This window comes from Oncorhynchus clarkii, chromosome 32 (assembly GCF_045791955.1).
Source record: "Oncorhynchus clarkii lewisi isolate Uvic-CL-2024 chromosome 32, UVic_Ocla_1.0, whole genome shotgun sequence".
Classification (NCBI taxonomy): domain Eukaryota; kingdom Metazoa; phylum Chordata; class Actinopteri; order Salmoniformes; family Salmonidae; genus Oncorhynchus; species Oncorhynchus clarkii.
Window position 1 is genome coordinate 24,073,552 of NC_092178.1, and position 13,173 is coordinate 24,086,724.

The following is a 13,173-nucleotide window of genomic DNA, read 5'->3' on the forward strand; positions in this document are numbered from 1 at the left end:
GGCATATCCTGGATCTTTTTTGCAAGATCAGCTACTTTAAATGTTCATGTTTTTTTCCTGTCCCTTGCTGAATGTATTTTTCTGATATCGACCCATGTTCTGTTTGGTTTATATATGTATTTTAATGTGATGTTTGTAGTGTGTTTTGTGTGAATGCAACAAACTTAAACAGAACACAGCTATAGGTTGATTTCTGCTTCTGGATTTAGATGTCCTTCGTTTTAACTTCAAACATGATGGTGTGGAATGTGTAAGAGCAAGGTTTAATTTGGATGGTTTCCGTGAAACCATGCACCTGAGTGACTGACTATGCATATTCAAATGCTCCAGGCAGTGTGGGGGTTGTGGCTCTCTCCTGTCCTGAAAAAAGAGTGGGGGTCGCTCAAGGCCCCACTGCTAACAGCTAGGTGGTCCTTGCCACTGATTGGTCGCTCTGTGAATTTGGGCCCTATCACCGTGGAATGTCTAATTTATCAGCCAGAAGATCGCAATTGAGCATCACATGGGCTGGACCGAAAAGGTGGGGGTTGATATTAGAGGTATAGGAGAGTCAGAGGGGGCTCGCTCTCCATATTGTACAAGAGACCAGGAGAAAGAAAATACAATATTTTTCCAAGAGGGATTACTGAAAAACGGGCTTGTTGACGATACAACCAGCGTTTATTGTCTGATTCTTCTGGAGTTGTAGGAGACCCAGGAACCCCCCAAACCATGGCAGAAGGTACAGGCAATTGTTCTAATGGTTCCAAAGGTTCTTTGAAGATCTTTGGGGGGGATTCGATGGAAAGATCTCTTTATGAGAAGAGACAAAAAAAGAGGGTGGGTTGGGTTTCATTGCATTGTCTTTCAGATTTGGGGATTCTTTTGAGAAATGCTTCCCAGCAGTCTTACACCACTGGTTGTCAGGGTGAAAGTATCTCCAACCCTCTTTGATTGTCTCCACTGCTGACCCGTTCCTCTTCTGCGTCTTTGTTATTGAACCGTTTGCGGGAAAGTGTTGTGTAGAGTGGAGAAGGGTTGGAGGTGGACAGGGCAGGGCAGGGGGATTTGGGAGAGGAGGACACGGTAAACCTGGATTAAAATATACCCGGGAAAGGGATGGGCTCTTATTCCGAACAGCAGTTTACAGGTAGGACTGTCATCAGTGTTCAAATTAGGAACATTCTCCGAAACACTTTTGCCTGAGAATGTTGTTGTGATTATTTGTTCTTCGATTTGGAACCTACTATCTCTTTTCACGGAAGAATGGTTTTCAGTGCTTGCGGTGAAGTTTTGGGATAAAGTATGACTATAGGTGATGCCTTTGGCTTTATACTTTTCATTGGTAACTGAATATTCAAGATTAATATTTTCTATATTTTTTTCTTCAAATATTCAAAGATATTGTGTTCTCGTGGCTCCTCGTGGGATGAAACTTTTATTTAGGCTACATTACCAGAGTCAATCCCTTGTGTGCTTGGGAATTATTTAGGCCTGTACCGTGTAAATCAACAAGTTACAATCTGGATTATTATAATGATTGATCAGTTTAAAAAGTTTATATTTATTAAATTGATCAATTTTGATGAGATTATTTCGATTAACCTATATTTTTTTACACATATTATTATTTATAATAATGCATAATTATTATCGCCTTGTTATGTATAATACTTATTATGTATATTATTATCACTATTAGCGTATACGTTTCCATTTCGAAACAACTTGAAAAAGAGACCGTCTAATATTCCAGCTTTTCAAAATAAAAAAATGTATATCGTATGGATAATGTATCGACATTGTTTCGAATATCAGCAGTGTTTACAACCATGAGTTCCTAGCTTGCTGCGCTGCTCTCTAGCTCTATCCCATTTCGCAACCCATTAAATGCCTTCTTCAAGGCACTGATTCTGAAAAACATCAGTGTAAGAGCCGGCCCAACTCGTTTTCCTGCCAGGATTGTTGACAAGATATGATATATTTTAAACATCTATATTTTCTAAACTGACTGAGTGGCATTATTTTTCTCTCGAAAGGGGGCTGTGCAAAGAACGAAGAGGAGGAAGCCACTGGCTCGGAGGAGGATCTGGGTTCGTCTCGTGGCAGCGGCGTGTGTAAATGGTTCAACGTCCGGATGGGTTTCGGGTTCCTGTCCATGACCAACATAGATGGGACACCGCTCGAGGAGACTCTCGATGTATTCGTTCATCAGGTGAGCTCCATTGTGGGTCTGGGACTCGAAGAATGTGGTGTTGATGTTCATCAAGGCCTGGCTCGAGCTCGAATCAGGTCCAAATGCCCCCTTGTCGCGTTTTTGTGCAAGTGTATGTCTTAAACTTATCAACAATGTAAATATCACACGTTTGTGATGTTTTCGTTAAGGTATGTAATTATTCGTTTCCCTCCTAGTTTATAGTGCTTGAAAAATCCCTTTCCTGCACTCATTCAAAACGAATTCATTTTTTCCCTTTTTTCATAGCTTAGGAAAGAGGCAATAGGGCTTTTAATTTATTTTAAACATTTGACAACATTATCTTGAAATAGTCAGCTGATTCTAGTTTGAGCCTTTACCAAAATAGGTAGGCCTATTTTTCAGCAGTGCGTGTGGTTAATAATGTTATTTTTACAGACTAAAAAACTCTTATTAGGCCTACATTAGTTTATTACTCAGTTATAACTTATTATGTAGCTAATATTTCCAAATCAAAACCAGCATCATAAATAAAGATGTTCAGATGATATTTCATAACTGGAACCCAAGGCCCATCATCTTTCTAGCCTGCATGATGGCAACTGAAATCAGTTGTGAAATAAGAAGCTTAATGTTGTTGTCAAGAAGTGACATAATGTGAAATAACTTCTCGAAAGGAACATATAAGACAGCCAAGAACAAAACTGCTTGGTTTAATCAATCAGTTGTTGAATCTGATTATGTTTCTGATTAGGTGTTGCAAGATTATGGTAGCCTTTAGGGAAATTGATTTTCATATTGCCCTAAAACTAGCTAATGAATGAAACACTTACCGACAAAAATCATACTTTTTCAAAATAATAGATTGTTTGTATTTGGTATTTTAATAAACCTACTAGAAAATGAAAGGTCTGAGAATGAGAATATTGATTTTGAAATAACAAAGAACGGGTTCAATATAAAACAAAATATTGACAATTTTTTGTTTTCCTAAAACGTTACAAAGGCTGATAATGAATGACAGTCAATCCTGGGGGAATAAGTGTTTTCTAACTTTTTGGAATTAGTAAACAGGAGGGGAAATCTAGTTGTTGTTTCAAATGGAATGGAATGCGAAGCATCCTAACAGACGGACGACCTAATGAATCCAGGGTTGTTTCATCAATTTAACCTGTAGATTATCAACAGGGCTGAGTACCATAACGGCCGAGACTCTTCCCTTCTCCTCCATCCTTCCTGAGTTAAGGTAGAGCTCTGAGGGACTTCAAGGTAGAGTTGGGACATGACATTTAAAACATGCTAACCGGGGGAGATTGATTTACATGGGGATTTGGTCCGAAAGTGCTAATATTAGCAATTGCATTTAGAAGGAGTAGACAGGGAGACAGGGGTTAGTCTAAACAGAGATAACAAGGCTCGTTCCTCTCAATCCCCCTCCAACCCTGCTTCCTGTTATAAAGGCCTTCAAACATCAGGGGACTTGGCCTCTCGTATGGCAGCCCACCCACCCCAAACTAGCCATACCCTGACTCCCACCCACCCAGCCCCTCTGCCCATAGCCCCAACCCATCCACCCCCAGTCCTCCGCCCTCTGTAAAACGGGGGGGGGGGGACCAAAGTTCTAACCTCAATTTTCTCTGCTACATGTTACCATAAATTGCTTAATGGAAAGGAAGAAAATTAGTGATTCACCTTTTAAAAAGTTCTCAAACTCCCACATTACCCTGCTCCTAATCCACCAATGCCCTTATAGGGGGGGGGGGGGGGGGGGGGGCTGTAGGTGCTGCTGGACAATGACTGCTGTTATCAATGTAGCAGAGAGGAAATCCTGCTGGCTGTGATCTTGTACTAATCTGTGAATGATCTGGCTAATATGTGAATGAAGAGTGTGTGGTGGAGAGGTTGTGTGTGTGTGTTGGGTTATTATGAGTGTGTATTTGTGTGAGAGAGAGAATGAGATTGAAAGAAACGGAGAGATAAAGGGAGAGCTTGAGAGCTGTGTTAATTCACAAGAAAGCAGTCGAGAGAGGTAGAGGTGTGGGGGGTGATTGAAGGAGGAGAGTTCAGGGGATAGTTCCGGGCCGTTCAGCTCCTGACGGGGGTTGGTACTGAAGGAAGGAATGCTGAAGGTTGTCAGGCCATCATGACCTGGATTCCTTTCCCACCATGATCACTTCAACCCCCCCAGAAGAGAGATGGGTGTCTGAGTTAAGACAGGTGGCATGCAAACTGACCCTCCACATCACAGCCCTCTCCCCATCATCATTATCAAATGCTACTCCACAACATTTTAAGATTGGCTTGAACAAAACAATTCTATGAGCAGAGTATAATGATGAGTGACACTTTCTGTCTCTGGAAGGTCTTGAACAAGGCATGATTCTTCACATTGAGCTCTTTAGACTTATACATTTGGAACACTCATGGTATCAAATTGGTGTCATACCTACCGCTGCTCAGGCAGCTTGGCAGAGCACATGAAGAAGATAGAACTAAGTTGCTGCGAAATTCAAGCTTCCCTTTCCAGAGCCCCTGGATCAAGGGTGACAATGACAAGGAAATGTCTTTCTCAAGGTGGACACAAATGTTCTTGAAACCATTCTTTATGTGCCTTTGGCCAGCAAAAATGAACCCCCATTTCCCAGCATCTTTAGCAGTGGTCAGTCTGGGACTTGACCAGATGTAGTTCTTTTGGAGAGTCTATTGGCTGGTGTGTGTGTGGTGGTGGAGAGAAAGGTGAGGTGGTTGGAGCTTGGAATGCTGTGACTATCTTGGGGGAGGGGTAACGCTGTCCACACACACACATTCTGAAGGGGGAGGGGTGTTGTAAGTAGTCATTGATGTTTTAACAGGGCTGTCAATGGGACTGGAATCTGGATTGGCTGAGGGGTTAGCCCCTGAGAGAGAGGGCCTGGATGTTTCCATTGATGTATTGAAACCTATGCAGAACATTGATGTATGCATGTACAACCCAATTAAGGAACAGCTCTTAGCTGTAATCACCTCAGAAGACAACATGTGAAGCGGACCAGCTATATGCACAAGCAATTCATTCATCTTTTTGTGTCTGCTTCTTGACCAGGCTGGGAAATACATTCACACTGTGTAGGCACAGGAAGGGCACCCTATCTGGTCTCAGAACTGCTCTCCACAGTCCTTCATAGGCTTAGAACCATTCCCTCACAGAGTAAGCTCTCGCTCTACCCTCACCTAGAACAGTTCTCATGCCGCACTCATGCTCCTTCTCCCCTACAGAAAGCAAACTGGACATAGAGATCTTCTGGCTTTGGAACAGTTTCCTATCCCTGTTCTCTAACCACCTATTCCACCTCTCAACCTACACAGAGCAAGCTGCACATGGAGGGCTTCCGTAGCCTGAAGGAGGGCGAGGCGGTGGAGTTTACCTTCAAGAAGTCGTCTAAAGGCCTAGAGTCTGTCACGGTGACGGGGCCAGGGGGAGCACAGTGTGTGGGCAGTGAGAAGAGGCCTAAGGGGCAACAGAAACGACGCTCCAAGGGGGACAGGTGAGACTGTTCAATTAACATCTTTAAATGGCGCATAGCTGAACCATGCATCTCCAGATATCCCCACTCACTCAAAATAATTCCATGATTCAGAGACACTGTAAGACCCTGCTTATAGTATTAAATATGAAGATCGCTGCAATATTAACAACGAGCTTATCTGGCAAGGTTGTTTACAAATAGTCTGAGGGTGTTGAAGTCACTGAAAATATCTGGTATCATCATCATGGAAGTTGGCAAGTTTACGGTTTTAGCCACAATGCTGACATCAAACAGACTTATCTATCCTCTTTGGGGGAAATTCAGGACAGAGTTACACACGTATAAATATAACTTTATTCCCTTTGTATGTACTTTTCTCTCTATGCATATTCTGACATTGAACTTAAGCAGTGCGGGTATATTTATTATATCATACTATTGTATACTATTCTCCATATTATCATTATATTGTAGGCTATACTACTTCCAATGTTACCATTAATGATCTGAATGTGGCAACTTTCTGAACGAATAAAACCAACTTCTTGGGGTTAGTGCGTAAAGGCTCTATTTTTCCATGAAGTAGGATTCGTGATTATTCCCTAAACAGAAATCATGTGTAAAATCAAGAGTGTTTTTAAATCTACCCATGGGTTCTGAAACTGAGACAAATATGCATATGTTTTCATGACTATCTTTCTAGATTTTGAATGCATTTTCCATAGTCTACATTCAAGTCTTACCTACATAAGCTAAGTCTGCGTTAAAAAGGCGTACATTTCCTAGGTCTGAATCGGCACCTATGTGCCTATTGATTCTTATGACATCAAACACCGCATAGATGTGAGTGTATCTAACACTGTCTCTGTCTCTCTCGCTGACTCACAATCATAACAGTGGGATTCAGACGTAAAGAGGAAATAGGGGATGCAGAAAAGGGAAAAGGATCCTATCCATTTAATTGATACCAGATGTAAGTGCCCTGAGAGAGGTCATAGGTCATGGCTGCCATGGCAACGGTGGGTGTGTTGTGTAAATGAGGTGGGGGGAAGGCAAAGCCAGAGAGAAAGAGGGGTCAGGGGTTAGAGCTCAGGGTGCAGTATTGAAACAAAGAGCCCCCTCTGCTCTCCTCTCCCACCCTGGTGCCCACACTGATCAATAACCAACGGCTCCCTAGGAGAGGGTCTATGTGTTTGTGTATGTGTGTTTGGTAGGGGGTTGGTACTCAGAGGAAAAGGGCAGAGGACAGAGGAAGGAGGGAAGTGGTAGTAAGCTTGGGAAGGTTCTGATGCTCCAGGGCTTCATCTGCATTGGAGTTAATGCAATTACAAAATTCCCCATTGTCATTATAGTCTCAACATCTACTGATTTAAGATTGTGTGACATGTATGTATTAAGGCATTGGTTTTAATGCACTATACACCTCCTAAAATGATCACACACAAGCATACACCTACACACGCACACATACATACAATCATGCAGTAAATAAACTATGCATACAGAAGAGGCCGTCATTCTATTAACGCGGATACTTTCTCAAGATTGACTTAATTATATAATATACTGAACAAAAATATAAACGCAACATGTAAAGTGTTGGTCCTATTTTTTCTTGAGCTGAAATGAAAGATCCCAAAAATGTTCGAGGCACAAAAAAGAATGTCTCTCAATTTCTTTCCACAAATGTGTTTATATCCCTGTTAGTGGTCCTTTCTCCTTTGCCAACCTAATCTATCCACCGGACAGGTGTGGCATATCAAGAAGCTGATTAAACAACATGGCCACTACACAGGTGCACCTTGTGCTGGGGGAAAATAAAAGGCAGCTGTTTTGTCACAACATAATGTCTCAAGATGTCTCAAGTTTTGAGGGAGGGTGCAATTGGCATGCTGTCTACAGGAATGTCCAACAGAGCTGTTGCCAGATAATGTAATGGTAATTTCTCTACCATAAGCCGCCTCCAACATTGTTTTAGAGAATTTGGTAGTACATCCAACCTGGCACAAATGCAGACCACAAGTAACCACCCAAGCCCAGGACATCCAGTTTCTTCAACTGCGGGATTGTCCGATGAGGGGGGTGCTGAGGAGTATTTCTGTCTGTAATAAAGCCCTTTTGTGGTGAAAAAATTATTCTGATTGGCTGGGCCTGGCTCTCCAGTGGGTGGACCTGGCTCTCCAGTGGGTGGACCAGGCTCTCCAGTGGGTGGGCCTATGCCCTCCCAGGCCCACCCATGGCTGCGCCCCTGCCAAGTCATGTGAAATCCATAGATTAGGGCCTAATGAATTTATTCAATTGAGTGATTTCCTTCTATGAACTGTAACTCAGTAAAATATTTGAAATTGCTGCATGTTGCGTTTATATTTTTGTTCAGTATAGATGAGATCTGGGGAAATTCAGGAATCTGAAACTATATGTGGAAGAACACTGCCCTCTGGTGGAAGAATGTGTTAACTGTCTGAAATCATTGTATTTGTGTGTTCTCCTCTCCCACTGTGTTCTAGATGCTACAACTGTGGAGGACCTGACCACCATGCCAAAGAATGCCAGCTACCTCCTCAGCCCAAGAAGTGCCATTTTTGCCAGAGCATCAGTCACATGGTGGCCAACTGTCCAATCAAAGCACAGCAGTCCTCCCCTGGCGCTCAGGGAACAGCATTGTCACTGAGGGACGAGGAAGAGGAGCAGAGCCATGCCTCCTTTCCCCCCAGGGAGAGCTATGATTGATCGATTCAGGGATTCAGCCAATCAAAAGGTTTCATTGGAGTGCTGCTTTTGGAACTACATCAGGTTGTCTTTATTTATCGCACAAACAGCAAGAAATGTGTACTTTTATTGATGTGATAGTTGAGATTGAGAGTTAGCTCAGTGTTTTAATTGTATTTTCCCTGCTGCAGCTAAATAAGAGGTAGCCTATGTGGATTTTCCTGGAGATGATTGAGTGCTCTGCTCTTTCACTGTATACCATGTTCTCCCAAAAATCTTTTGTTAGAAAAAGGTAAAGGAAATACAATCATACAAGTGAATGTACAGATATAGATGTCCTGACTCTAAGACTGTTTCATGGACAAAAAGGAGTGTGTCTTTCTGCTTATTGAAATCTTCAGGTATTATAAGTCGGCCAAGTGAATGTTTTAACCCTTTCTGCTGTATGAATGTTGGTACACCATGGTTGCCGATTGGACTGTGTACAATACAGCTTGTCATAAGTGCCATAGCCTGTTCATTTGTCTCATGGGTGGTTGGATGTGGCTCCTCCCTCTGTCTGTCCCACAGTTTTTACTATGGATGTAAACATGGCTTTCTAACATATTCTACATATCAGGGGTGTTCTCATACACTGCCCAAATACATGACTTGTTTCTCATTGTCTCGTTGTACTTGAAAACTATTTAGAAAGCCAAAGGTATTACATGTTCTTTCTTGGATGGACCTGAGCATTATTTTTTTTCTTTAAGGACATATTTTCATGATTGAGTGCTAGGATAAAGGGACTCAAGTGTTGAATAAGATGGTTATAGGTTTAATATTTACTCCTCTTTTACAGGAGTGGATAGAATATTTTACACCACTTAAATGTATATAGATATGATCTTTTTATATTTATTATTTATTCATCGTCACTCTCTACCTTTCTTTCTAATAGATAAAGTATCACAATTTGTAGCTTAATTCTTTTTAAACAGAAACCTGCTTTGGTTCTAGCCTCTTGATAGATTCGTGGTTGTATTAAGCAAACAATTATGCCTTACTTTTTACTTTCTCTTTCAATGGGCTTCATTTTCAGTTGACTTCGTAATATACACTTTAAATACAAAAGTATGTGGACACACTTTTTCAAATGAGTGGATTCGGCTATTTCAGCCACACCCGTTGCTGACAGATGTATAAAATCCAGCACAGTCATGCAATCTCCATAGACAAACATTAGCACTAGAATGGCCTTACTGAAGAGCTCAGTGACTTTCAACATGGCACCATCATAGTATGCCACCTTTCCAACAAGTCAGTTCATCAAATTTCTGCCCTGCTAGAGCTGCCCCAGGTCAAATGTAAGTGCTGTTATTGTGACGTGGAACGTCTAGGAGAAACAACGGCTCAACTGCAAAGTGGTAGGCCACACAAGCTCACAGAACGGGACCGATGAGGGCTGAAGCATGTAGCGCGTACATTAACTCTTTGTCGGGAGCGTCATGAAATGGGTTTCCATGGCCGAGCAGCCACACACAAGCCTAAATTCACCATGTGCAATGCCAATCATCGGCTGGAGTGGTGTAAAGCTCGCCACCATTGGACTCTGGAGCAGTGGAAAGGCGTTCTCTGGAGTGATGAATCAAGCTTCACCATCTGGCAGTCCGACAGACTAATCTGGATTTGGCGGATACCAGGAGAACGCTACCTGCCCCAATGCGTAGTGCCAACTGTAAAGTTTGGTGAAGGATAAATAATGGTCTGGGTCAGTTTTTCATGGTTCGGGCTAGGCGCCTTAGTTCCAGTGAAAGGAAATCTTAATGCTACAGTACAGCATACAATAACATTCTAGACGATTCTGTGCTTCCAACTTTGTGGCAACAGTTTGGGGAAGGCCCTTTCCTGTTTCTGCATGACAATGCCCCCATGCACAAAGTGAAGTCCATACAGAAATTATTGGTCGAGATCGTTGTGGAATAACTTGACTGGCATGCAAGAACTCTGACCTCAACCCCATTGAACACATTTGGGAGGAATTGGAACACCGACTGCTAGCCAGGCCTAATCGCCTGACATCAGTGCCTAACCTCACTAATGCTCTTGTGGCTGAATGGAAGCAAGTCCCTGCAGCAATGTTCCAACATCTAGTGGGAAGCCTTCCCAGAAGAGTGGAGGCTGTTATAGCAGCAAAGAGGGGACCAACACCATATTAATGCCCATGATTTTAGAAGGAGGTGTTCGACGAGCAGGTGTCCACATACTTTTGGTCATGTAGTGTATTGTGCTTAAACCAATGCAACAATATTCTGCACTAATCATGTGTAGGAGTATGGGTATTTCTTAAAGATATTTAATGGCTCATTGATTGTTATGACTGCAGCCAGGATTTAATTTCTCTGAAATCCTCATGTTGAACTCAGGGAAACCTATTTAAAGAGGAGCTTCTTTAGAAGGAGAAGTAAAGTGTTTTATGTGTGTACCTATAGCCTACAGGCTGGGTTGCCGGAAAATCCATGCAGAACATTGATTGCCAAATGGGCAATGCACTATTTACACGTTGCTATGACGTTACTGTAGTACAGCTAGCTATATTTAATGTTATATTCTAGTTTTGCTCTCTTTTTCTGACTTAATTGGTGATCAAGTTGTAAGACAGCATAGGTAATAGAGTAACATGATATTTCCTTAGACACCCTAAGTTACTTCTCTGGTCTCTCTCTAGAAGTGGCACACAACCAATCTGAAGCAGCAAACCCTCGACCTCCCCGCTTTTTGTGGTTATTGTACATATTCAGCTTCGTCACGATATTAATATAATGTTGTTTATTTCCGTTTTTACTTTGCATGGTAGTCAGTCAGTAGTTAGAGTAGAGTAGATTCACCTCTCCATATAGGGACTACACAATGGGCCCCTTTTGTAGACAAAGCATTTTGATGACCAGGGGTGGACTGACTATCTGGCATTTCGGGCAAAGTGGTCCTATCTAACTTTTGTTTTTTTGCAAATGTATCATTATCTGGCTAATAATGGAGGTCTTTTGGGAAAAAATTGTCCGGTGTGTTAGAAATGACAAGGGGCGATTTCTGGTCGAGGCTGCCCTTGTTGATGTCCTTTCAAGAGCTTGTGTTGATGGGCTATGACATTTGCCACTTGATGGCACACACAGTCATATCTGCTTGAGCCTAGTATTGTGTCACTTCATGTATTTACGCTGTAACATGATCCTTAATTTCCAGAGTCCAGACAATGCACCTATTCTTCTTAATTCATTTAGGGTAGGTGGTAGTTTTTTTAAATAAAATATTTCTTACTGTATGAGAACAAGACAGAAATGCCTTGTCAAGAATCTATACAAGTCTACCTCAGTATGTTTTTGAAAATGGACAATGACTGAGTTTTTTTAAAATCAAGTTCGATTTGTCCATTCATTTTGTGAGATTGTTTTGAATGATTTCTTAGTTTTGTTTATACATTTTTTGTGTGAATGATTTCTTAGTTTTGTTTATACATTTTTTGTGTGAATGATTTCTTAGTTTTGTTTATACATTTTTTGTGTGAATGATTTCTTTGTTTCAGTTTGCAATGTATTGTTTTCCCCACATAGAAATGCTGTTGAATTACTGTTGTTCTTCTTTTTTGTGATTATACATTGTCTGCATCAATACATGAGACATTTTGGTATTATTCTATGCATTGATATTGTGTATGCTTAATTTGAACTGAAATAGGTGCCGGTACTCATGTTGGGTGCCAGTACTGTTTATATTTAGGTGCAGGAGCTCCACAATACTTTTGAGCTAATATTCTATAAGAGGAACAGGAGCTCAAGCAGTAGAAAATTTGAGGTGCTGGTACTGAGCTCCGGTGAATTTCTGTATAACATGATAATACTGAACTCAAAGCAGGAGGGGTATATTACTCTGTATGTAGGTGACAACAGCGCCTCTTGAACAAATCACCTTATCTATACTTACCAGGACAGGCAAACACCCTAACAACCTCAAGCAACCTCAATAAACCTCTGATATCTCTGTTGTGTTTCTGAAGGCGTGTGACACTAGGTCTACTTAAATACTAAAGTGTCAAATATAATCATATTCAGTGTAGGCTGTTGGAAAAAATTCCAAGGACTTACTGTCAGAAATGCATTTGTTTAATTTTGTTACAAATCTACCTCTGATCTTTTGACACATTGTATTATGGACAAAAATGCATTATTGTGTAAGTTATGCTTTTGCATATGTTTCTGTCATATGAGTTGAAAAGTATGGTTAAAAATATTTACAATCATTCCCCACAAAATGAATACCCAATACCCATTTTCCTCATACCATATATCCTTTCTGGTCACTATCTCAATTAGGCCTATATGTCAGTATTCAATGTATAGGGTTATAAATGAAGCACAAAACAAACAATAGGCCTGATATTGTGTTACTTGATTTCTCTGCTTTGCTGTTTATTAGACCAAAGAATATAGCTATGTTGACTATTATCACCAACCACAAAATGTGGTACAGTAGGCCTATAGCTCACTTTGACAAATCATATACCAAGCTTTACTGCCAACTGAATTGCAAACAACGCATAGTAGTGTTGACATGTGCATCATTGACTCACCTGTTAATAAACAAATGCCAATATGATACATTGCTGGTGGGTCTGTCTCTTTTTAGGCTACAGTTCCTGACAGACTGAACATGATACGTCCAGGCTCTATCACATACGGCTGTGATTGGGAGTCCCATAGGGCGGCGCACAATTGGTCCAGCATCGGCCAGGGTAGGCCGTCATTGTAA

The 13,173-nt window shown here is 41.3% G+C and overlaps 1 protein-coding gene across 1 annotated transcript; it reads left to right on the top strand.

Annotated features, from left to right (window-relative positions):
- The first annotated feature begins 233 nt into the window (after positions 1-233).
- LOC139391920 (protein lin-28 homolog A-like) lies at positions 234-9,592 on the top strand. Its single transcript, XM_071139529.1, has 4 exons — positions 234-250; positions 1,996-2,194; positions 5,519-5,697; positions 8,187-9,592. The coding sequence occupies exons 1-4, from the start codon at positions 234-236 to the stop codon at positions 8,407-8,409; spliced, it is 618 nt and encodes a 205-aa protein (XP_070995630.1). The 3' UTR covers positions 8,410-9,592.
- Positions 9,593-13,173: the final 3,581 nt, after the last annotated feature.